The sequence below is a fragment of the Numida meleagris genome, chromosome 2 (assembly GCF_002078875.1).
Source record: "Numida meleagris isolate 19003 breed g44 Domestic line chromosome 2, NumMel1.0, whole genome shotgun sequence".
NCBI classification, from domain to species: Eukaryota; Metazoa; Chordata; class Aves; order Galliformes; family Numididae; genus Numida; species Numida meleagris.
Genome location: NC_034410.1, coordinates 127,847,794 through 127,874,059, shown reverse-complemented (window position 1 = coordinate 127,874,059; position 26,266 = coordinate 127,847,794). Strand labels below are relative to the sequence as shown.

The 26,266-nt window shown below is 42.7% G+C and overlaps 1 protein-coding gene across 2 annotated transcripts; it reads left to right on the top strand.

Annotated features, from left to right (window-relative positions):
- Positions 1 to 25,720, top strand: AZIN1 (antizyme inhibitor 1). Of its 2 annotated transcripts, XM_021386978.1 has the most exons (12): positions 1 to 299; positions 6,548 to 6,685; positions 13,354 to 13,551; positions 15,615 to 15,788; positions 16,073 to 16,245; positions 18,894 to 19,028; positions 20,607 to 20,688; positions 21,973 to 22,047; positions 23,100 to 23,265; positions 23,858 to 23,976; positions 24,182 to 24,396; positions 25,047 to 25,720. In XM_021386978.1, the coding sequence occupies exons 3-12, from the start codon at positions 13,450 to 13,452 to the stop codon at positions 25,156 to 25,158; spliced, it is 1,353 nt and encodes a 450-aa protein (XP_021242653.1). In that variant the 5' UTR covers positions 1 to 299; positions 6,548 to 6,685; positions 13,354 to 13,449; the 3' UTR covers positions 25,159 to 25,720. The 2 variants fall into 2 exon arrangements, with proteins under 2 accessions (XP_021242653.1, XP_021242654.1); XM_021386979.1 differs by lacking the exons at positions 1 to 299; positions 6,548 to 6,685 and adding an exon at positions 14,474 to 14,644 and having other exon boundaries at positions 13,413 to 13,551.

Sequence of the window (26,266 nt, the reverse complement as noted above, 5' to 3'; positions counted from 1 at the left end):
GAGCGCTGCCGGCGGCGCCCCCTGTTCCTCTACCCGCCGCGTCGCCCCGCCGCTCGCCCTCTGTTCCCGTTCCGCCGCAGCCCCGCGCCCCAGTCCGCTCCGTTCCGTCTTTCTGTGTCCGTGCCCTCCCGTACCGGCGCTGCGCTGCGCTTTCCCCGCCGGTCGCCCCCGCAGCCTATGGCCCTGGAAGGCGCCGCTGCCGCCGCCTGTATTTCTGCTGTAGGTTCCCACATCCCTCTTTAAAAATTCCGCCTAAAAAGAGAAGACGATTTACCAAATCTTTCGGGCCGTTATCTCACGTGAGTACCGGGGCCGGGGGCCGCCCCACCCGCGCGGGGCACCCGGGGGCCGGGACCGGGGGGAAGCGGCGCCGGGGCGGGGGTTGAGGCCGCTGCCCGTTCTCCGCGCGGCGGCCCGGGGCGAGCCCGGCTGTCCCCTCGCCGGCGGCGGCGGCAAACGGAGTGCGGCGGGGATGAGTCACGGCCGGGACTGCCCCTCTTCCCGGCCGCTGCGGGGCCGCCGGCGCTGCGGGGCCGCGTCCCGGGGAAGGGGTGGGCGAAGGGAGCCCCGCGCCCCAGCGGGCGGCGGCGGCGGGCGGAGGGTCAGCGGGCGCCGCGCTAACATGGCGGCCGGCCGTGCCCGCCGAGTGGCGGGCGGGAGGGGTGGGCCGGGCACCGGGGCCGGGGCCGCGCTGGAGCTGCGTTGCGCTTCCGCGGGGCTCGGGAGTGAGCGGGCGGCGGAGCCGCGTTGCGAGGGGAGCGGGCGGGGGGCTCGGTGGCGGCCCCAACATGGCGGATCCCCGCGGAGGGGCTGCGTGCCGCCTTCCCCCTCCCCGCCGGGGCACTCGGCGGCGGGGGGAGCTCGGTGCCGGCGGCGGGTCCCGGCTCCGCGGGGAGGGCCGGGGTCCCTCGGGGCGAGCGGGCTGCCCGGCCCTGCGCCCCGGCCCGCCGCCCCCGCTCCTGTCACAGCCGCCCGCAGTGGTTTGGGCTGCCGCGGGGCCCTGCCGGCCGCAGTCCTGCCGGTAAATGATAGACGGAAAGGAGCGCGGGGCCGCTGGGCAGGCTTGGCTGCCGAGCAGGGCAGCTGGGGAAGCAGAAGTGTTCTCGGTGTGGCCGAGGCGTTTCTCCTTCTCTGCTTCGCAGAGGCCATGTTGTGTGTCTGTAACCGTGGCCATCCATCCGGGTTCCCTCTCGAGCTGTCACACCTCTCCTTCCCTCACCTGAGCCGCTCCCGAGGTGGCCCCGTTTCACCTCGGCTGTCCCTCTCTGTGCAGCTGATGGCACTGCACATCACGGTGACAGCGCAAGGCAGCAGGGTATGGCACAAGTCATGGGGTGTTGCACAAGTGGCTCTTTCCGGCACGAGGGCAGGAATGACGGGGCACGTTGCCTCAGCGCCGAGGTGCTGGGAGGAAGGGGGAGTCCTTCACTGCTGGTCAGCTGTTTGTGGCCAGAGATGTTCCTCCTGAGAAGCGGAGAAGACAGCAGGAAAAAAAAAGCTTGTCTCAAGGACACACAGTTTCCCCTCCCCTTGGTCAGTCAGCACAGCAGCAGGTTAGGTGCTGCTGGTCCTTCTGGAAGGCTCCTGCCTGGGGCTCAGCCTTCTTGATGTGGCTGCCTGTGCTGGTCCTGGTGGCCCAGCCAGGAGCTGCTAGCTGTGCTGGTGGCTTTTGGGAAGCATAGAGCAGAGGGTTGACTCGTGGCCCAGTGTGAAGCGTGAGCCTGGGTGTCAGGGTGTTCTACGCTGCTGGTCACAGCGAGCTGCCAGCATGGTGTGGGAGAGGGGAGGGAGGTCACGTGTGGTTAAGGGGTCTGCAGCCATAGGACACCTGAAATGGCTGAAGGAAGGCACTGCGGCTGTTAGTAGGCAGCAGCATGGACATCAGAGACCAATTCAGAGCCCCAGGAGGTGCACGTCTTTGCCAGGGAACGCCGTTATGGCAAAGAGGAAAGCAAGTGAGCCAAAACCTTCCTCTCAGCCATTCTGAAGCGCATCTCCTGTGTGGTGCAATCCTGCACAGCCCATGCATGCCAGCAGATGGGAGAAGCACGGAGTTTCAGAGCTCTGCAGCAGTCTCTGGTGACTGAGCATGATTCAGTTGTGTATTCCCAGTTGAAAATAGCCACCTGGCACCAAAACACAGCATCCCACGGAGTGGGTTAACTGGGTCTGCCTTCTCTCCCAGGCAGCAGCGGGGCTGGCTCTCTGTGCTGCATGGTTGTGGGTTGGGGGATGCTGCCCAGCTTCAACCCCCACCCCAGCTGTTGGGTTTTTGGCTCTGAAGCCACTGCACTTGCTGCCATTCTTTCCTTGATAAATGTGAGAGACAGCAGTGCTGGGGGGGGGGGGGGGTGTAGTGGGGGGTTGTGAATAATAGTAATGGTAGGAGGGGTTTGTTCCAGTCTGGACTGGTCCAGTCTAGTTCTTTCCTTCCTGTCACCCTGCAAACAATGCTGCTGCCGCTGTGGCTGATGCTTGCGACACTGCAGCCCCCTCCCCATGTGTTTAGGGCTGTGGCGAGTGCAGGGAGGTGCCCCATTCTCTCCCCCCTCTGCCTGGGGTGGGCTGAGCACTCTGGCCTCCCTCCCTCTCGCTGCCAGCGGAAAGCAGGCAGCTGCCAGCTCCCAGGACGTAAAACCCAGGAAAAAAGAGGGATTTCGACAAGAATTTGCGTGGGGTGGCGTTGTCTGGTGGTAAACAGCCATGCAAAATTTTCCTCCTGCTTTACTGGAGGCAGGAGGAAGGCTCACCGCATCCTCTGGTGCTGCAGCTGCATGGAGGCTATCTGCTTGCACGTCCGGGTTAGTTTGGTGCTGGTGGCTGTTTATTTTGTATTTTTAAAGAAAAAGATGGTGCAGGTGTATATTGGGAGTAACGCTCAGCTGGAGCGTATGATTTGAGAATGATTCAATCTCTCCAATTAAAGGAGAGACAGTGTGCTCTGGCAGGGAGTTTATACGGTCTCTTCCTGAAGGGATGCTTAATCATGTAATGGACTAATTCGGGTTTAATGGCAAATTTCAGTTTGAAATGCAGTTGATCTAGTGCAGGAGAGAGTTGATGGGAGAACTGCTGGCAGACCTGCGTGCTCCCTGGGACAGTGAGCGCAGCCACACTTCCCTCAGACTGCCTCACAGAAATGCCTTGGCACTGGGCTGGAAAAGACCCATTGTACCAGAAGAATAGCTTGTGTTATTTGTGGACCTGAGGAGCTGGTGCCTCCAAGTCTGTCTGTCTGCCTGTGTGAGGCCATTTCTAGATACTTAGGGTTTGGCTCCTAGATATTTTATTTCAGATAATTAGATTTTTTTATTTATAATTTTTTGTTTATTTTGGAACTTGAGAGATGCAGTGGATCATTTTAGCAAAGAAAATGAATTATGCTCAATTTTGTAGGCCTGTCTGTGTCAGGCTTGGGATCTGAAGGCCGTACCAGCTAGAAAGGGCTCAGGCTGATGCTCACAGGGCACATCATGCTGATGCAGTTGTTTCGGAAAAAACTATGATCTTTGTCCAACTAGGGTTTTTCTTGTTCCTCAGGATAGTGTTATTTGGTACAAAGTACAGCACTGCTCGTCAAGCTGCATGCAGTCAGATTCTAGGCACCTGCTGGTGTATTTACAGATGGTATATAAATACATGCATATAGGTGTCACTTGAGTATTAGAAGGCAAAGCACATACCCACAACTTCAAGCTCACTGTTAAGAGAAGAACGTTTGTATACCTCCTTTAAGACCCTTATACAATGGAACTCTTCATTTGTGCTTTATCACATAGGCAACATTGGCATTGTCCGTCTGAATTATGGGCATCTGATCTGCCTCTGTGATTTAAAATGGTTGTCCTGCTCTACTGCAGCAGAGCAAACTAACTCTTTGTTAGTTAAATTACTTGCCTTACAGAGTAAAATTAGTATGCTTTGAAATCCCATTTTCAATTTCAAATGTCTTTCTTGCAGATTTGCCAATATGAAGTAAGTCGGACTGTTTTCTATGCACTTGTGTAGATTTTTCAGACAAATGATCCTTGTTTAAAGGAAATTCCAAAGGGCTGTTGGAACTTAGAGCCGTTCATGGTTAACTTACTACAGAAAATGTCTGGATTTCATTCCAGCTTCATGGAAGCTGTTTCTCTGCATGCTTTCTTCTTGGACATGTGAGAGCATTTATCAGAATATTACTGCTGATTATATTTGTCCAAAGCATGTCCTTTTATGTTTTGCACTAAAGGTCACGCATTCCCCCTAGAAGTACCTGTATTCATTGACTGATTTCACTAGGAAGGTACACTTAACTCAAAATCATTGGATTTTGTACAAGTTCTCTAGCATAGTAAGAAAAGCATTAGAACAGTACAGTGGGGCTCCTGGCTTATTTTAAGATAACAGTGTTTTATGCATAATCTGAAAACAAAATGTTACTGACTTATTACTTTAATGGAAGAAAGGGATGATAAAACACAATGCATATACATTAATTCTAGATGGCAGAATTCCATAAGTTCCATAATTCTGTCACAAGTTTGCTGATGATACAAAGCTGGGAGGAGTGGCTGACACGCCAGAAGACTGTTCTGCCATCCAGCAAGACGTGGATAGGCTGAGGAGTTGGGCAGAGGGAAACCTAATGAGGTTCAACAAGGGCAAAAATAGAGCCCTACATCTGGGGAGGAATAACCGTGCACATCAGTACAGGTTAGGGGCTGGCCTGCTGGAAAGGGGCTCTGTGGAGACGGACCTAGGGGTCCTGGTGGACAGCAGGATGATGATGAACCAGCAGTGTGCCCGTGTGGCCAAGGAGGCCAATGATATCCTGGGGCATATCAAGAAGAGTGTGGTTAGCAGGTCGAGGGAAGTGATCCTCCCCCTCTACTCTGCCCTGGCGAGGCCACATCTGGAGTACTGTGTCCCATGCTGGGCTCCTCAGATCAAGAAAGACAGGGAACTACTGGAGAGTGTCCAACAGAGGGCCACAAAGATGATGAGGGCCTGGAGTGCCTCCCGTATGAGGAAAAGGTGAGACCTGGGGCTGCTCTTCCTGGAGAAGGGAAGGCTGAGAGGGGATTCCATCAATGCTTATAAATATCTAATGGGGGAGAGTCAGTTGGATGGGGCCAGGCTCTTTTTGGTGGTGCCCAGTGACAGAACAAGGGCAGTGGGAGCAAACTGGAACACAGAAGTTTAATCTGAACATGAGGGGAAAACATCTTTACTTGGATGTTGACAGAGCACTGGAACAGGCTGCACACACAGGGGCTGTGGAGTCTCTTTCTCCAGATACTCACAGCCCACCTGGTTGCTTTCCTGTGCCACCTGCTGCAGGGAGCTGCTGGAGCAGGGGGTTGGGCTGGGTGATCCCCAGAGGTCCCTCCCAACCCCTAAGATTCTGTGGTAATAGCTCAAATAATTTTGAGTAGTGAGGCTTGTTTTTAATATTATATGCTAGAGAATGCTTATGCTAATTTATAGCTAAAGCTGATTTCTCTTTTTGCTGTGGAAAAGTTACTGTCAAGTTAGAGTACAGTAGTTTATCTTTCTAGTAGCAAGAATAACGAGAAATATACTTGGGCGGTTTGCTTAACCGTAATGCAGTTTAAAAGATGATTGTTTGGGTTAGCAGATTCCCAGAAGCCAGGTCTTTGTAGTCTCATTTAAATAATGAGAGCAGAAAAGACTTATTTTTTTTACAATACGTTGGTACGTCTGGATTTCATGCCATAGACCACAACAAATTTGTGGAAACTAGTGTATGCTGGGTATGCACACAACCAGTTCTTCTGTACTGTGTTTATTCCTGATGGTTTCTTTTAGAAGGAATAGCTTCTTGGCACGGCTGGTTAGTGTCTCTTGACTGCTTTTTGTGTTCCTCGTACTGTTTTGGGATTGCTTTGCCTTAATTCTAGTAAACCAGCCATGTACTTCAGAAAGCTGCTTTGGTGTTGTGTTTAACAGCTGTAGTCTCTACGGGCCAGCTGAAATGTTTCCTCATTCTCAAAGGCAAGCATAGGTTTGTTTCTTTCTCATGTCTTGCTCATCTCTGGATTTGTATGTATGGTGTTCAGCTTCACTATTTAAAGTGCTGTTTTCACCCGCAGAGCCTTTTTTGCCCACATGCCGCCTTGATTCAGGACAGAGAAAGAGAAGGTAGAAAAGGAATTACAAAGTAGAAAGAGGAAGTGATGAAAAATCTTAACAGTTACAGAGTTGCAGGTATTTCTGGGGGAGTGATCAGACACTGAGGCCTTCCTTAAAGCAGGTGCTCTTTGCTAAAGGTCTTCCAGTTCAGGCAATGAAAGATGGGTACAAGCAAGCAGTTTCGTGTGCCTAATTTGTGCTTCTCAGCAGTGCGTCATACATGTGACTTGGTCTCGCTCGGAGCTTACGTTCACTGCTGGAAATGGCATCGTATGTGATTGGAGACTTTCCTGAGGGGAAGTTGCAAACCTCCTTGTATGCAGAACTGAAAATGCACGTTACATATTCTAAGATAAAGCTTTTATTTCATTCTGGCCATCAAATTTACTTTTGTGTGCATTTCTTCCCACAGGGCAAAATCTCTGATCAAGTTTACAACTATCCAGAAGGCTTAGGAGAAGTGCTTTATAGAGAGCAGTTCGACTTCAACGCTGAGCCACCTTGGGAACCTAGCTGATGATAGTAGGGTTCCATCTCCTAACTCGTCCATGTAAGTCTTTCTTTTCCTTGCTCTTCATCTGTATGCAGGAGGATAAACACTTCCAAAACTGTGAACAGTGTGTACTGGCTTTTTGAACAGCAAGATAACTGTCTCTAGGTGGATTACTGAATTTTTCTGAAAACCAGAAAATAGAAGCATGCATGGCATCCTGGGCTTTAATTCAGTGGAGCACTGTAATTTTTGCTCTTATGTAATACTTTTCTCAGCAGCGTTATCAGTTTCTTTGGGACTTAAACGTGTGTGAGTAAGCTTTGTAAATAGTTACTTTTCTGAGCTAGGACCACTAGCTACAGAAATCCTAAAATAAAATGCAGTAGCTTCAGTCTGTAACTGTTAGTTGTGACTTGACATTGCTTGACTATTAACATCGAGTCATGATTTGCTGAGTACTGTGTGATTTCTGAGGATGTTTTATACTGAAGTAGTTAAAATAGTTTAAATTTGCTATTGTAAACAGTAACTTGCTGATTGTGAAGGGTGTGCCTCCCCAAATGCCTGTCTCCATTATTTGCTACTTGCTGTTCACTTCCACAAATAGTTGTAGTTGAGCTGCTGTAGAAGGTGGAATTCCATGCTGAATGGATATCATACACCAATCACAACGGCCTTTAGATTTTAAGAGGCAAGTAGTTACTAAAGCAGAACAAAATCCATGATAAATGAAAGCAAACAAATGCATGTAGCTGATTTCAAGGAGTACAGAAGACTCTGGAATGCGTGTGGGTATCCTGTTAACATAAAACAATAGCTTCATACGGTTTTAACAATGCCCTTAAATAACAGAATCATTAAGGCTGGAAATACATTTGTAGCGTCTGCATTGAGCTGATTTTGCTACAGTATTCCTTCTCTCCAGATTATCTGGTATTATTAATGTAGAACTTAAACACACCTAACCTTTCTCATTCTTAAGTGAACAAGGTACTGCTTAAAGTCCACAGCAAGTTTAACTGCCAGTTATCGTAGTGTGTCTCCTAATAAGGTACTTACATCCATGATGCTGCCCATGAAAATACTGCGGTAAGGGAAGCACAGGGTGAGCATGGCTTATTGTGATTTCTATCTTTTCTCTCCAGAGATGGGGTTCTTCTGGCTGTGTTTAAGACCTGACGGAATTAGCCAAATATAGCTGGTTCTGTATAGAGCACTGTTCTTTTCAAGTAGATACAACTAGCACTGAAAATTCTCTGAATATTGGTGGTGTTGTTTAGGTAACTTGATTATTACTGTTTTTTTAAGTAGAAGATCTAAGAAAGTTTTCTTGCTTAGCTTCTGAGCTTCAGTTCACTTCTGTATGTGGGTAGAAGTGTGTCTTCTGTGATGGTTTGTACTTCAATGGGAAGAAAGCAAAGAAGATAGGAAAGGCAGCAGAATTGTCAGGAGGAGGGAGGCAATATAGTATAAAAGCTTAAGGTACTGGAAAATAATTTGCGTTTCTTAAGCTGTTCAGTCAAAGTCAATATTACTTCAGAAGTTTCCTTCTTTGTGGAGAAAGCTGTTCTCTTCACCTGAGACTGTTTTCTCTAACTGGTGACTGGTGTGCTGCAGCAGGTAGCGCGAGGTGTATGTAGCTTGTCCTAGAATGGAAATGCCACTAGATTTGCTGTATTCTGTGCACTTACTCTGCTCTAGGATCTGTTATGTCTTCAATACAAGTGCACTGTACATAAATGTACGTAGTTCAATATTGAATGTAGTTGTGATGTATGTAGCAGTGCTCTCTAAATGTTTGCCAGTAAGTCAGCGTGTTTTGATGTGCTGAAACAGGGATGACTGCTTCAAACACAGCTGAGAAGTATTTGAGTTAGCCAGCTAATTGGTAGTTTTAGTCCTGTTCAACTTGTGATTTAATGGGGGAAAAGGTCAACTGAGCTTTTAAATGTAACTATTAATCTTGCGTTACAGCGGAACTCATAAAAATCTTCTGTCTGAAGGTGTACTTATATTCCCATTAAACTTGCTTGCTTTTTATCATTCTTTCCCTCCCACTTCTGTCCTTGTATTACGCTGGCCAAGGAAGAACTCGGGACGTAGTTCTGTCTTGCTCTTCAAGCTCTGACTTCCCAAGCAAACAACCTGGTAGCTGTGGCCTGAAGTATTGGTCTTGAAAAATCTTTACTATTTATTGCCACATCTGGCTGATCGGAAATGGGGGGAATTACCAATGGAAATATGACCTGTTAACCATCCCAGCCTGCGCCTAGTGCAAGTAGCTGTTATTTGGACTGACTGGCCTTAAAGGCTCTCCTGACTTTCTGTCTAAATGGGGCTGGGTGGCAGTCATGAAACAGGAGAGCTGGGAAGGCAGTGAGGGGCTGGGTACAGTGGGGAGAAGGACTGTGACTGTGGAATAATGATTAGAGGGAAGAGAAATCCCTCCATTTGCATTATAGGGAAGGAAAAGTGCTGATATGTTACCATGCAAGTATGTGTGCAATTCCAAGAGTATTCCTGTTGGTAAGCTTTGCTAGCTTATCAGCTTTGAATAATGTATTCAAACATGAAGAAAGAGGAAAAAAGTTCTCGAAAGTGTGGCTCCTTACAAGTCAAATACCTGAGCAGTATTCTGCCATGACCCTACCAAGGGGCAAATTGGAGATGCAGAAAACCATCGTAAACAGAGAAACCTGTGGCTTGGTTGACAGCTGTGACTGAATGATGAGGACACATATTAGTGAAACAGCAACTTGAAATAGTTTTTCCAAGATACTCTGAATATAGATGGTCATTTACTGGTACTAAAAACAAAGGATTCATGTTTCTACTTTTCTAGTGTACCTGCTTTGGTGTCTAATTGGCAGTGTCAGTGAAAAAATGCTTCTACCTTTTTGATCTCATACTCTCAAAGAACCAGTACAGTAAGGAATGTGAGGTGAAGGTCTCCTCCCTCTTTATGATTTTTGCACTGGCATAATTGTTAATCTTACAAATATTTATATTGCCTAATAAGACTTGTAGTTGAGAGGCGTTACTGGGAGCCTGTCTGGTTTGCAGAGACTTTATTCTTTGCAGAGAAAGTTTGGAGTGGGGGAAAAAAAACCTCTTTTTTTTTTTTTTTTCAGACCAAGCAATGTGTAGTTCTGACAATGTAATGAAAAAGAATGGAAGTGATGTTTTTGTTATGAATGCTTGCTCATGACAAGCACATGTTTAGTCCCTTCTTGGAGTTTTCTAATTTTCTTATGCTCCAGATGTTTACATTAATTGCAGTGTTTACATATTTGAACTTTAAGATCAAAGTTCTTAATCTGGAAAAATCATCATGTTAAATCCTGAGGGGCCTGAGGATGTATTGCTTACTTCAGAGAAAGCAATTTTGTGCCTACGTAGAAGTCTCATACCACTTGACAGCTTTGTTTGCCCTTAAACCTGGAGCATTGTGCAGGATGACATTTTGGGGGTATAACAGATGTTAAAGTTTGGAAAAAAACATATATATGACTTAACAATAAGTCAGTGTTCCTAACATGGACTGAACTTTGTGCTCTAATCATTTCTGACTCCATCCTACAGATGTAGAAGTCTTAAATCATCCTTTTGATTTCCTTTTGCATATGTTTATTACATACACCTTCTTGATTCTCTTCCTTCCTTTGAGTTGGGGGCAGAACAAGAGTAAGGTTATGCAGTACAATCCCTAATCCCTCTGCACGTGTTAAAGAGAAAAAAAAAATCTCTTTTGTATGCACCATTTTGTGATGTTGCTCAGAGTGCTGGTAGGAATTTTGGTTTTTTTCTTGTGAAGTTTTTTCCTATCTTGTTCGCAAGACGACTGAGGAGAAGTAATTTCTTCTGGGGAAAGAGACATGGGAGAGGAGAGGGATGAGCTGGGGCTGAGGACAGAAGTTGGTGGGCTAACGTTAGCTTTCCTTTCTGGGTGGGTTTTGCAAAATGAAAAGTTCAGCTGTCACAGGCATGCTTAGAAGAAGGAAGTGCTCTTTAGCAGCCTGGGGAAGGTTATACTGGGTTGTTCTGGTTTCTTGCAAGCTGTTTCATTTGCCTGTACTAGTGTATGGTTTCATTTTCGCCTCTGCCTTTTGACCAGAAGGTGCTCTTGGATAAGTGAAGTATAGGAGACTGCCTCTTAGAGTGTTTTGTGATCAGTTAGTTGAGTGAAACACAAATGTTTTCATCATCTTTCATAGAGCTTTTTCCTTATCTGAAACTAATGTTTATTTATGCTCTCAAACATATTTTTCCTCAACTTGCTCTAAGCTGAAGGTTAAGTTAGATCTTAATTAACCTTCCATTAAGTGCTCTTATTGTTGTTTTTGTTTTTGAGGAACTAATGGTAGAAAGACTTCATCCCCCGCCCCCCCCTCGCTTTATTTAAAGTTATTCTTTCCTTCTTCCCCACAGGATCTCCCTGAAAGTTAGAAGGTAGCTTTTGGAGAAAAGTTGGCAACTAGTCTCTGTAAACTCTAGACACCAGAATCATTAACTACCAAAAAGAAAATCTTTATTTTAAAAATACTATAAAATCAGTCTAAATCCACTCCCATGTAACTCAATAAATACAAGGGCTCGGGGAGAGAAAAAAGGCAGCTATTGTTTAGGCCAAGCTTGGTGTGCAATCAGAGGCACCAGCAATTAGCCTGCAAGGTGTGTGCATGTCTGCTGAGTCTGAAATATTCAGTGCTTGTTACTGGTGCCGTCGAGTGTCTTGAGACCTTCCAACAGTGTAGAACTGTGCTTCTTCCCAGAGGGGCGAATGGAGGTGCACGTTAGTGCAGTGGAAGGGACTCTGACCATCTGCACACTTGGAGTGTTGGAAGTGCCTTGCAGTACGGGGAGGGGAGGGGGGAATCTAGTATTTTATATACAATTAATCCTTAAAATAACTCAGTTTTGCTTTCAGACTATTCAGCAGGCTTGTACAGTGCATCTGGGAAGTCAGAGCTTATGGTCAGAAATGCAGAATTTGCCCAACAACATGAGGGGAAGAAAAGGGAGCTCAGTTACGAGGCTTCTGTCAGCCCAGTCGCTTCTCACATGCATTCCTCGGCTGCAGCTAGTTAAGAGTTGTGACAGATCAGATGTGAGTGGGGAGGGGCAATGAGAAACTGGAGTCACAGAAGGTCATCCTTTACAGGGTTGCCCTGCCAGAATCTTGCCATTGAGTCTCATTGAACTTCAGAAAAAGTTATGAGACTGATGAGATGTGTCCGAAGGATGTTGTAGATTTACATGTAACAACGTTTTTCCCTGAAATGAACACCTCTTGGTGTAACAAAATGAGAAACTTGTGGTTTTTTTTGAATGGCTAATGTTACCTACTATATTTGAATAATCTGCTGAAAATGGAAATTGTTTTGCTTTTGCATGTGTTCAGGATGGTTGTTTACTTATTCCTCTCTTTGGGTATTTTTCTTGCAGCTGGATGACAAAAGATCTATTGTAAGAGAAAGTTTAATATTCTGTTACACAACTGCCAAGTTCCTGAGGATGCATGAAGGACTTTTAAACTTAGTTCAACATAGGGCTGCTTAAGTAGTAGCAGGAAGGAATTATTCTTAGAGATCTAAACTCTGCTGTTAACGTTTTAGCTATGTTCATGTTTGGTTTTATTACTGTTTGTTTTCTAATACAAGAGAATTGTATCAAATTTTCAGCAAAGTACTGATGCCAAATTTCTTTCCAGGAAAAAAAAGTTACTTTGCTACTCTGCTACTGGAAGCCAGGGACATTTTATGGAGGTGATTGTGTTCAGGTCTTTGTTCTAATTAGCTAGGAAATCAAGGATGCTGTTGGCCTACCTGTTCAGAGCGTGACAGCGGCTGCATAAATACAGCTGTAGTGTTCACATTTGTTTCATTGATCCTAAGTCACACTTAACTCACAAGTTTGTTAGTTTTTTTTTTAAGGAATTTTATCTGTTACTCACAAATTTCAAACAAGTTAGAACTCAGAATATGATTTTCCTGGTTGTTGCAGTGTCTACCACCTAGTCATTGTTTTTATAATTATAATTTACTTAGCACACTGATGTGAAGATTTATCTTACTCTTTCATAATTGTTTTGGATCTCCAGGATTCATTTAGGTGTATGACTCACCTAACATAAGTATGCTGAGTAAGAAGTGTACTTGTCTTTATCATTCATCTCCTGAATGCAACCGAAAGTTCTCATTGCCGCGGAGTTGAATGCACCTGGCAGTAAGTCACTCTTCTGAGAAGCAGAGGTGGCATACTCAAAATGAACGGTGCAGAAGGCACGCAAAGCTCGCGCCAGGGTTTTCCCTGCAACTCTCTGTAATGACAAGAGGGAAGAGCAGCTGGTTTTCTTACTATTAGCTGAGTAAAATAACTTTTTCGCATTGTTAACAATGTTGATGAACCTTACGTTGCAAATTGTGATTTTATTTATTCCACCACCGCCCTACAGTAAATAAAAGTGAGCCAGAACTCATGTTGTGGCCTTGGGATCATTTGAAGCCAGAACTATCTTAACTTTTAGAGTCTTAGTGAAGTATTTTTTTAATCTTCAGCTGTAATATTTCTGTCAACATTTTTAATTAGAACAATTTATTATTTTTGAATGGAAGTACAATGTCTTGAAAACAATCAGCTTTGTTTATTAAAACGTTATTTCTGTCAAGAGATGAAGAATATGCTTCGTGCCTTTTTTCTCATTGACTTATGTTTTCTTTGTGCAGTTTGTTGCATAATTTAAGGACCCGGCTATAAGGCTTGGAAGCCCATCCCTTGTGTTTCTTGGTTTATGACTGTCGGCTTTGCGGAATACGGCTGAGATGAAAGGATTTCTCGAGGATGCAAATTACTCCATTGGCCTGTTGGATGAAGGAGCAACTCTTGCAGATGTTATTGACAACTGTATTTATGAGCATACTCATGTAAGTTTTATACATTTTCCACATCTTCTGATTTAGTTCTCTTTAAGCCTTCAGACTAGGTCAAGGTATTTAGCACTGGTGAGCTGACAGCAACAGAGAAACAGTCGGCTAAAACTCACCTTACAGAGTAGTTACCTATTCTGATTCTACTTTGCTGTTGTTTGTTTGCTGAAGGCTGAGTTCTGCTGGGGAAACTTGGGCAACAGTTGTTACCTCCTTTAGCGTGGCTAGCAGGAAAGTCATCTTGCTGGTGCATTAAATGTAGGTTCCTACCTCATTCCTCCAAGAGATGTTACTGTTAGCGGGGTTTAGTCCGGGAACCTGAAATTGGACAAGTGAATATTGCAGAGTTAAAGAAGTTTTTGCTTATTCCCTGAATGTTTGCCAAAGTCTGGGCAAATTACGTATGCCGAGCCAGCTTAAAGCCATGTTTAAAATTTCTGCTGTCAGTCACACTCATATGGTTATATACCTTCGCCATACCCTTCTTTGTGTAAGAACCACAGGTAGAAGGAACAAGGACACATTGTGAGGTGTGGCTTTTTTCTTCTAAGAAAATAAACTGGTCTGAAAACTATTAAGGTTTAGTAATCCTCTGGGGAAAATAACTTTGTGTATACAGGAACAGTTTTATTTCAGTAAGACTTCACTCATTTCATAGGAGGTAGGAGGATGTTACAGATTTTGTTTTATAGACAAGGTTGTGGAAAGAGCTTTACGAAGAATGAAGTTTCATTAAGCAAATCCTGTATCCTTAATGTGCCGTGTCTGTGAGTTGTTCGCTTTTTCCCTTGGTTTATCACAACTAATGTTCCAATGCAAGTGCTCAACTATAGTAAAGCAAATAGCTAAATCCCATGGCCTTCTGAACTCAGGTAAAGGATTCCCAAATCCTGATTCCTAATATTCTTTTTCTGTCTAGCAAATAAATAGGTAAACTACTGGCAACATGTCATGTCTCCAACCACTGGCTGGCTCACAGAGGATAGCTGCCTCCTGCTGCTTTCATTTACTCCTTTAGCTCAAGGGGTAAAGGCGTGTGCCATGGATCTAAAGCTCCAGATCCCATTCCTGCTGGTGACCCGTACAGGGGGTCAGTATGCTTCCACCCGATGGAATTTCTATTTGTGTTTTTTTTAAAACAGAAATAAAGCCTTTGTATACAATAAGCCACAACAGAAAGTTTTGTATCTGCAAAAGTCAAGTGCTAGAATTAACGTGTGATGTACAGTCTTAAATCAGATTGATCATGTATTTTGTGCTGGTCTTTAATACGAAGGAGGCTATTTGTTTACAGGATTGTTACTGAGCGCACATTTTGAACAAATACAGAATGATCAGTTTGGATTTAGGTCCTCTACATCGACATCGTGACTTGATATTAAGCAAGATTATGGTGACGGATGCACGAGAGGGGCTGTTGCAGTTTCCAGAGAATTCTGTGCATTTTTAAGGCTATGTACTTGACTCTACAACCTTAACGCATTGAACTTGGGTCTTTAAATTCTGCTTCAACTTTGTGCTCCGTAAAACGTGGAAAACAGTCTCAATAAATTTGAATACGTGAATTAGATATTATCAAACAAATTTTCAGTAAAATTAGCTAGATGTTGAAATAATGGTATTACATTAGATATATTTTTTTCCCCCTGTGTAATAAGCTGCAAATCACGTTGAGACTGTGGATGCTTTCATCCTACTGGATTTTCTTCCTCCAAATTGCAGAAATTCTGAGAGTACTGAGTTGGAAGTGATTTGTAACCTATTCTTTATTTCTAGATTAAATCAGTGTTTGGCTTTCAAGTAGTATCTTTTGTCCAGGAATTTCAGAGTATTGTCTAGAAAGCATTCATAGTGTCTTTGAAGTGGTAGGTATTCCCTTTGATATCAAAGCTAGTTCAAATTGCTAGGTAAAATCTCAAATGAGAATTGCTCAGGGTCAAACCTAAGTTAATAGCAGGACAAGAAATATGTAATTTTTTATGACTTTTTCATGGGTTGTTTGTGTCTTGACAGCAAATCCACAATGTCAGACATTTTATTTTCCTAATTTTGTTTTTTAGACTGGAAAAAGAGCATTTTATGTTGGTGATCTTGGAAAACTTGTAAAGAAAAACATACAGTGGCAGAATGTGATGGCACCGATAAAACCATTTTATACTGTAAGATGCAATTCTACTCCAGGTGTACTTGAAATTCTGGGAACCCTTGGGATTGGATTTGCATGTTCCAGTAAAGTAAGTTTCTATTTTCTGCGTATCTGCGCCTTATTTTCTTCCACCTCTACTGTTTTAAAATCAACTTATTGGTACTAATTGCCATGGTTATACATAGGATAATTTAAAGTGTGAACTCCCGTGTAACTGGCTGTTGAAAATCTATACTTCTATCCTAGAAACAGTGATTAGTTTTCTCCTTAGCTTATTTGAGCTATTTTGTACAGTACTGGAACACACTTAATAAAAACTCAGTAGAGGTAGCGCACTCGACTGTTGAAATGTGGAATGTTCCTGTTTTTCAGTCTGAAATGGCATTGGTGCAAGGCCTGGGCATTTCTCCTGAAAACATTATATATACAAATCCTTGCAAGCAAGCTTCTCAGATAAAGTATGCAGCAAAAGCTGGAATAAACATCATGACTTGTGACAGTGATACTGAGCTGAAGAAAATTGCACGTAACCATCCAAATGCTAAGTAAGTGTCAAAATTCTGGTTTTGTTTCTCATGCATTAGAAACTTAATTTTGCCAGTGTTCTGGGTTGTTTGTTGAGCTGCAACGATGATATGAGTCCTTAATGCAATTCACATCTATTTTTCTCTTCTCTCTATGACACCTCTCTTGAAGGTAGGGCTTTTTTCTTTCCAGTGTTTTTTCCTCTGGGTCTCAGCTTTGTATATGATAATAAGGTCCTTGTTTTGAGGGAAATCTTGTAGGATAATCTTCATATAAAAATGTCAGATGTTAAACTTCACAAATCCATTCTCTTCCTAGTTTGTGCTGGTTTTGGTTTTTACTTTTAGAATATTCTGTTTGAAAGCTAATGGCTTTAGCCAAAGTCTGGGTAGAGATTATCAGCAAAATGAGCTCGTGCATTGAGTCCCACCTAGGGTTGGGATGTGCTGTGAGGTCTATTAAATATACCTACAGATATTTCCCCACAATTAGTGACTCCAATTCTATTTCTAGTTACTGAAGTATTGACTCCGATGCTTTCTGTCGAGATCATGAAAGCTGATATTCTGACTGTTAAGACATTGCTGCCAATGCATAATGGTTTACTTTGGACTGATAGATGCTTGCTCGTGTCATTAAGCATCACCTCCCTTGCGTACTAAGGCTTTTGTATGGGCTACATCTTTTTAAAAGAAATAAGAATTGGAGTCAGAGCCTAAGTTAATGTTATATTGCTTCCCGGTAACTAATATTTAATAGCTTCCTGCAGACTTCATCAGAGCACACTTAAAAATGGAATTCCTGGCATTCTTTACAAAATTCTTGACTGTAGACGGTCCTTAAAGATTTACATCGTCTCAAAACTGTGGCCATAGGTGAAGAATTGGCAAGGTTCTACCAAGTCCAGTGTTTGGAGGACTGCTCATACTTGACGGTCGGGTTTCTGGTGGTTTTGTTTTTTTCTTAGGTTATCTCAGGAGCTAATATTGCTGTTTGTAATGATTACATTTCATCCTCGTGGCAGCCTGTCAGTGCTTTGCATGCTGGAGAGTACTTTCTGCGTGACGAATGTAATCTCTGAGAAATAATCTGTATGTAGTTTTAGCGCTGACATACTTCATGCATTTGAGTGCCTTAACCACGCTAAGGCTGTCTTCTGTCATTAGTGTTCTACCAGTTTTAACTGGTGTTTTTATAGTGTTTCACTGGGTTTTTTTTTAATTCATTACTTTGAATCTGTCAGCCTCTTTTAGAGAATGCTCTCTATCTTGATGTCCACAGCAAGAGTAGTTCAGATGCATGTTTTTCTTGAGACAGAAAAATCGCAAAATGGGAAAGCAGAATGAAGGAGTTGCCCAAACTCTACTAATTTTCAAGTATCCTGCAGCTTGGTATATTTAAGAGGTTCCTGATTGTAAGGCACAAGAACTTCCATAGAAGAATTGCAGATTGCCATCTAAGTTTTCTAGAAACCCGAACTCCAGTTCTCTTAATTGGTAGAGTTATTTGCTCGCTCTTGGTTTGGTGTTTTTTTTTTACTTGCTGTTGTCATTTTAATTTAAAATTCTCTTAAAACTTTGACACTCATTAAAACTTCAATACTGAAGTGACACCTATGGGTTTTTCTTCCTTTTCTTCCTTGCTGTAGTTCCATAATGTCAAAATCTTTATATAGCTGTGTTCTTCCAATGTGTGGCAGTTAGAGCTAGGCTGTCTGTTCATAGAACTGCTCTACTTCAGGTGCAGAGCTTTTACTGTTGGTTTATGCTCTCCCTCTCAGTTACCTGTGATGTGCTCTACGCAGTCTGTATGTATTTATCATGGTGCAGCTTCTCCACATTGTTAACAAAGTGACCCATACTGTGGCTGGGCGGGGTGAGGCGAGGCAGGAGATTTTCTTAGTGAACAGCAGTTTGATTCTGCAAGTTTGGGGTGTATACTTGAAGAGGTTTTGATGTGAATGAACCTTTGCCATTCATGTGTTACTTGAGTGCAGCAAACTGTCAACGACTGACACTGCGGTTTGCCAATGCTGCCCAGACATAAGCTGTGAGCAGAGGGAGGGTGTGCTCGCTGCCTGTGGCTGTCAGCGCTCACTGCTGTGTTGCTGCACAACAGCTCTATAAGGAGCATGGGTGGGGGGGACCTCCACCTCACTCCAAGTCACTGTGCCCAGCCAGGATGGGGTGGTGGGGCGTGGAGGGATGCATCCAGAATGTGCTTTGGGTCAGACCTGGCTTCACCGGATGTTGTGTTTAACCACATCTGATATGTGACTGACTGAAGGAGAATCTCTGTGCTCTCCTCCTGGGCTACAAAGAGGATATAGATGGGAAAAGCATATCACAGTCACTCGTGGTTTTATGGGAAAGCATACTTTATCAGAAGGTAACATTCTCTTTCATTACAGCACTCAGCAGACTCTTGCTGCTACAAAAGAGTCTTAGTTGCTGCATTTCGAAATCCCTTACCCTTGTTGGCTCCATGTTTTAGCCCCTAATTGCTAGTTTTTTCTCTGTACAGGATTGTTTTTACTAGGTTCACTTGACTCATCCATCGATGGAGCTGGAGTACTGACAACATAATCAACATACTTCTGACAGTCTTCAGGCTTCACATGTGCTGATGATGTAAACCAACTGCCCCAATCATCTTCCCCTTCTCTTAGGCTATTACTGCACATTGCCACAGAAGACATTACTGCTGATGAGGAGATGAATATGAAGTTTGGCACCACCCTGAAGAACTGTAGGCACCTCATGGAATGTGCTAAGGAGTTTGGAGTCCAAATAGTTGGTGTTAAGTGAGTAACTTCATTGTTCTCTGCTGGCTGAGCTGATGTTTGTGTGATGTATTCAAGACTTAGAGCTACAGCACAAAAGGGCTTTTTTTCCCTTTCGGCACTTTTTTTTTTTTACAAGGAATTAAAAATTGTAGGTCGTGAATTTTTGCTTGCAAGCAGAGGACTTGTATCCAAGCAAAAACTAGTATGAAATACAATAACTATTACCGACATCAAAGCAATTAGAGTACCAAAAATCCTCTTACCGTGAAAGCAAGGTTTGGGAGCCTTTCCTCTTCCAGCTTTGTTCTCCAGCTTCCATGGTACCTTGTTCTTTATTTTTTTGTTTTCTTTTTTTCTCAGCAATTAATAGCAGAACAGATAGGATGATAGAGCATGAGGTACCTTGAATGATTTTGAACAATGTGAATATGGTATTGGATTTTTCAGGGTTGGGTCTTATGTCACTCTTTGGTCATGTCAAGGCATAGGATTCAGAAAGGTTTTCCCACTTGCCAAGGGAAGGAGTGAATCACAGTGGACTGAGAGCTTTCAAATGGTTTGTGGAATTTTAAGTTTGACACAAAGATTTCACTGTTAGAAGGAAGAATGTATACACAAGTTTGTTCTAACTTCAGTTCTAGTGTATGCCATGCTCTCATATGTTTTCAGGAAGCAATCAAACAAGTAAAATGAGGTAGGCTGTCAAAACAGCAAAAAAGTATTTAAAGTAAAAGTTGGATTTTAAGTCCAAATGAAGCTGTTTTAAATCTTCACTCATAACATTTGTCCCAGATTGGCATTCCTTAAAGGAAGAAACGTGCTTAGTGTGGTGGTGCAAGTGGGTACGTGCGTGGTCTGCCCAGAACCATCACACCATACAGGTCTTTAGAAGCCTATAGGAGTGTTGGTGCTTGGTTAAGCACCTCAGTTACTACTGGTGTTCTGGTGCTACTGAACCTTTTGGACAAGGAGCCAGAGGGGATTCAGAAGCTTGTGGGAGGGGAGGCATTGGTACTTCTCTGCTTCCAGCTGCCTCCTCACCAGCCTGTTCCATCTTGCTATGAAACTAAGACCTGGCCTGAGGTGAATAGGCACTGGGATGTGCTCCTCAACACCTTCTTCCCAGTGTTGGAGACAGTGGGTACTGTGTACAGTAGAGCCTGAGCTTTGGGAAGAGATTTGAGTGGCCTGGGAGAGAGGGTGTGCAAGCAAGGCAGTACAAAGAGGATAAGACAGAGACTAGTTTTGACAGGTACTGTGTTAGTATTGGCTCCCGTGGAGGAAGATTTTAGCTGCTTTGATAGCAAAGACTGAAAAGTTCAGCGATTGTGGTTTTTTTTTTTAAGATGAGACTGTTGTAGAACATTCCTAGCAGCATGAGGCTGCAAAGCTAGACAGGCCTTCTGTGCAAATGCAGTGGAAGAGAAGGCAGTCATCTTCTGAGCACATTCTTTACGCAGTTAACGTGTTGTCACTCAAACTTGCCTTGTGCCACTTGGCACTGAATGACTTCCCCTACCGTTGTAGATAGTGGGCCTGTTTGCTTTGTCTGAAAGCTGCAAGGCTCTGTGTTCTAACTGCATTTTTTTCTTTCAGATTTCATGTTTCAGGCTCTTGCAAGGAACTGCAAACGTACATTCATGCTATATCTGATGCTCGGTGTGTGTTTGACATGGCTGTAAGTAGGATATTTACTTACTTGCGCTTCTTTCAGTAGAGGACCCACTCTGGTCTAATCATGGGAACGAAACACTACATTATTTTCACAATGTGTCGGTGTAAGGAAAAGCTTTAGTAAGGGACTAAATACTTCATGGTGGGACACGTGTTAGAGGTAAAGCAGACTTTACAATCCTAGTTGTGGACAAAAGTTAATGAATGAAATACTGCCTCCCTGATAGTGAGTAACCTAGTTTGCCAGTATCTATAAAGCATTAGTTTTTACAAGCACCACTGGGGAAAAGTAGTGTTGATATGCTTACGTAGCAAGTATCTTTGTTTTCTAAGATGACCTACTTTCTAGAGACGAATGAAGCAACAGCTGTTACTTATTTCAGCCATTTACTTTTCATTTTAAAAACAAGAAAGTTTCCTCATTTTGGTAAAGTTTTCTTTTTTTTTTTTGAAATTCAAATCTCAGTACTGCAAATGCCCAGTTGGCTTTTTAAAGTTATAAAATGTGAAGCATTTGTATCGTGGCAGTTATTGTGATAGATCTGTCTTGGTGCACGTGATTTCTGAGGTTATTTGTTATGATGCTGAGAGGTTGAAGGGGTCATATTTTCGTGGGGATCTGAACGTGTGTGAAGACAAGTGGATCTTTTAGATGCTTCAGATGACTCATGTAATTAAGTCTCATGTTCTATACGCATTTCCCATCTTGCAAAACCCCCATATCTCGCCTCTGGAAATACCTCTGTATAAATAAGCAGCTCATAAACTAAATAGAGAAGAATCTGAGTGAATATGAGTTAATGTCTTTGCTCTTAATGTTGGGGTTAGCGTGCTACCTATGACTGGTTGCACACAGAGGGCGGTAGAACTGAGGTGCTCGCTGATCTTGTGCAAATTCACTGTAGAGGTTTTGTCACACAAACACTGTCTGAAAGACTTGTGTGGTGCAGATCAGTGAATTCCTGAAACTTCCATTTGTCAGAACGCACCGCCCTGATCAGCAGACACTGTCTGAAGGTAACAAGTAACACAAGATGAGAGTTGACATTTCTGTGGCGCTTTTACTTGAGAGCTGTGCAACCAGCCTCTATTGACATCCTCATGCTATTACTGCTAATTTTAATGGAATGATGCTAATTTTTACTATGATACAACTTGCTCACTAGACTGTACCTTGCTAAGTATGCTCAAAGCGTATATACAGAGACAATAACCGTGGTAAAATGCAACAAAAACAGTTTATAGTTACAGTTGTATACTTACGTCATGTTCTGCCTATGCATTTTAGGAAGAATTTGGCTTTAAGATGAACATGTTGGATATTGGTGGGGGCTTCACAGGTTCGGAACTTCAGCTGGAAGAGGTATGCAATGTATTGAAAGTTGAAACTCGTTTTGATTTAGGATGTTGAAGTGTTTTGCTTTCAAACTGCAGTTAATACTGATAGCTGAAACCTATTCTAAATTCTGTAATCTATAAGATGCAAATAATTGGAGATCTTTTCTTTACCTTGTTTCCTATTTAATCCTCTTCACAATAAGTGAACACTGACTTCCATAATTCAGTTTGTGACGTAACTTCTGTAAGGGTGGATTGGGCTAATAATAATTTTTTTTGTGGTTGACTGTTATATAGCTGGTTATTCTATGGCATGGTTTGCACAAGGATTGTTCAGCATGCTTCGGGTCATAATGGCATTGCAACAGAAACTTCTCACACTTTGCTCGTCTTCAGTTCTAAAACAGTCTTGCCTTCAAGTAACTCTTAATGTGGATGTGGCCTAAACTGGATCTATGCCATTCAGTTCTGCAAAAAAAAAACAATAACCTGTTTCAACTGTTATGTCTTTGTAAAGACAAACTTCTTGAATGTAGGACAGTGAAAGCAACTCAATGACAAGTTGCTAATGACAATCAGAATTCTTCTTTGTGAGCTTTAACTGTTCTGTTACTAGTTGAAAATACTTTTTCAACTTAAGCCACGAACTTATTTATTGAAGATCTGACTGTCAGTATTAAATAACTTACTCTGTTTCTAATACAAAAGCTTTCGGAACCGACCACAAAAATGCACTTCTGATGTTCTTTTTTAACACATAACCTTATCTGTTGTGCTGGAAAAACTTTGAAGTGACTTGTGTTATCCGAGTGTTCTGCAGCTTGAGCTTCGGGAGGAAGGAGGAGCTGCTTGATTCCCACTTGTGCTCAGTCCACAGTGTTGAGCAGAATGACCTGTGTTGAAATACTCTTTTTGTACGTTTGGCTCTTGTAAGGACACTCCTCGTAACAGAGGAACAGAATAAACTTTGTGTCGTGCTTTTCAGAACTTTTTGCTTCTGTCTGACACTATGTCTGTATCTGATATACGCGTGTAAGCTGAGTTTCATGTGTCTTATCTCTGACTTCAACTTCCCAGGTTAATCATGTCATCAGGCCTTTACTGGATGTCTACTTTCCTAAGGAATCCGGTATTGATGTGATTGCAGAGCCTGGATGTTACTATGTTTCATCTGCTTTTACACTGGCAGTTAACGTAATCGCAAAGAAAGCTGTTGAGTGTGACAAACTTCTTCCTTCTGGAGGCAAGCAATGTATTTCTTCCACATGCTGTGAATTGGCGCAGATAACTGCCCTCTTCAATGAGAAAGGGCTAGTTTGTTTTGGTGTATATTTAACATTTACCTTATTACTTGTATGCCTTGTAATCCACCTTTTCAGTTCTGGCTCTGTTATCTGTGAAATGTGACAAAGAAAGTGAGATTATTAGGCATTTCCAGTTTACTTACTAGATCTGTCTTTTCAATAGTTAAGCCTAGATCATGCACTTTACAGAAGTACACCTTCTGTGTACTCTGGGAGGCTCTTTACTAGAATAACATGATAAAACGTGAAGTAGAGCGAGTTTCTTTTACTGCTAAAGTAGACATTGGATTTGTATTACTCAAAGTGAGTATTACTGAAGAAAATAACTTTATTAAGCCTCACATCTAATGTTCCAACTGAATCAATAATCTCATTTCATGCTGATTACTCTGTTCATAGTCTTCCCGTTCTAATATATTGAAGTCCCTTTTCAGGAGACAACAGTTGATTTAAGTTGGCTTGCATGCATTTTTTTTTTTTGGTGATAAATAGACTCTTTGTAAACTATTTTTAAATTTTTTTAATTTGCAGTGGAGCAAGCTAGGAATGATGATGAACCAGTATTTACATACTACATCAATGATGGTGTTTATGGTTCTTTTGCAAGTAAATTGTCTGAGAAACTGAATACTAACCCAGAGGTTCACAAGGTGAGACCTTCTATATTCCTCGAGGATAGACCTTATTGTTAGAATTTATAGATTATACACAACATGTATATATACATGTTACTATACATATACAGCATGTACAACATAAATATATAGTTACATGTATAAAATTATCCTTATGTACAATTGAACTTTTTCTTATTGAATAACCTAAAGCCTGAATTACTGGTGCGTTTCTGTACAGAAATACAAGGAAGATGAGCCTCTGTTTGCAAGCAGCCTTTGGGGTCCATCCTGTGATGAGCTTGATCAAATTGTGGAAAACTGTCTTCTTCCTGAGCTGAGTGTTGGAGATTGGCTGATCTTTGATAATATGGGTTCTGGTACCTTAGGTGAACAGTCCACCTTCAATGACTATCAGAGGCCACTCATTTACTACATGATGTCCTTCAGTGACTGGTAAGAAAATTCTCAACAGCTGCAAGATTGTTTTCATCTATTTCAGGAGTGTACTCTTGCAGCCAAATATAAACCATGTTTAGGATGGCACATATTGGAAGATGCAGATGAGCCCACAAACATCTGTGTGTTTTTGAGAGCTGTGATAAAGTTCGTACTTGTCAGTAGGGTTGACAAAGGAAAGCAACTTACCTGATGTGGACTGTACATTTAGGGGTAGTAGTTCCTGAGTCATAGCTGCCTACTGCTGGACAGCAGCTGTTAGGTTTCCCTAATACAATTAGGAAACTGTGCAGCTACAAAACTCTGCATTTGCAAACATGATTAGAGAAAGCTAGGAAATTCCTAATATGATTCCTAATTGTAGCTTGCATACAGCATTGGCATCATAGCTGTAGGCAGGGAGGGTCATAGCATCAACTCATACCATCTGTGCATCATGTAATGTTCCAGTACCTTAGTAACCAAGTTCCTGCACATCTGCTGGTGGAGTTGCAGCCTTCCTGTGTCTGCCATGTACGTGTGTAGGTGATTCTCCCTTCTGCTGAGACTAAAGTCAACGTATCTAGAGGCGGTAGAATTCAAATGCTATATCCAATGTTAAATTGTACACAAAACTCCGTATAACAATTCATATTTTTCTGCTGCAGGGATGAGATGCAAGATGCTGGAATTGCTTCAGACACATTGATGAAGAGCTTCTTCTTTGTGCCTTCTTGCATTCAGCTGAGCCCAGAAGACCGCTTTTCCACTGCAGCTTAAACAGGCATTAACGCTTCATTTAGACCTGCAGTTGCAAGTCTGTAGTTTGTCTGGTCAACATTCCAGTGTGGAAGAAATGGAACAATCTTGAATTCAATTCATTCTCTTCAAAACTTGAAAAAATAGTAATAGCTAATGGGGACCAGGCAAAACAAGCTACAGCTACAATTCACCGGGGGGAGGGAGGGTTAGATAATGGCATCCAAATTTAAACTTACGTTTATTCAACCCCTGAGCGTTTAAATATGCAACAAAATGGATGACTTAGTGGAGATGGAAACCCATCACTTGGGTTCTTCAACAGTTTACATACAAGTACACAGTTTTTATACTAAGGATTCCTGTTAGAAAAGTCTTGTAAAGTTATTGTCTTTCGCCCAGATATATCAAATGTCAGTGGGAGACCAGTGTGACTTCATTAGATGTTTAGTGTATTTAGAATGTGTAAATTTGTGCTTTGAACTGTAGTTTAATAAATGTAAAATTGCATCATAGTATTTGTTGTATTTGACCCTTGATGTATCCCTTGTATGATTGCAATAAAACTTTGTGTAGATTTTGATGTTTTTCAGGCTACCTTTGGGAGGGGCCAGGCAGAAGAGGTAGCTGTAGAGCAGATGGATGTCTACATGACTGGGAAGCTGCCTTCTCTTTAGACCTTTATTGCAGCTTGGCATTAAACTGTAAATAATTTAAGCTTGATAAATCTGTATAAAGTGAAAATCTGAGTACATCCTTGGAAGGCTAAAATGCAAGCTGTGGTGTTTAATTTTATAGTATGATTTTAGTTTCAGTTCTAACAGCCAACAGCAAGCCTGCAACAGATGATAAATGTACAAAGAAGAGATAGTGGTCACGTAGTGGGTGTGCATGTAGTGCCGCAGGGCAGTGCGAGTTTGTACAGCTTTACAAGCACTAGAAGTTCTGTACTAGGTTTCTAGCTATTACTAGTTTCAGTCTTCAATGAATAGTCTGACTTTCAATTTCAACTAATTCTGTATAATCCTCATTCATCAGAATTGCTACAGAGGTCTTTAGGAACATCCGTGCTCTCCTGCACTGGACTTAATTTGAATATATCCACAAAATAAAGGTAAAGCACTCTACC

Bases quoted from the DNA above. Each gene is read 5' to 3' on its own strand.
- AZIN1 (XM_021386978.1), top strand. From the start codon at position 13,450: ATGAAAGGATTTCTCGAGGATGCAAATTACTCCATTGGCCTGTTGGAT. The intron at 15,789-16,072 runs GTAAGTTTCTAT...CCTGTTTTTCAG, and splicing joins GATTTGCATGTTCCAGTAAA to TCTGAAATGGCATTGGTGCA. The intron at 20,689-21,972 runs GTAAGTAGGATA...TATGCATTTTAG, and splicing joins GGTGTGTGTTTGACATGGCT to GAAGAATTTGGCTTTAAGAT.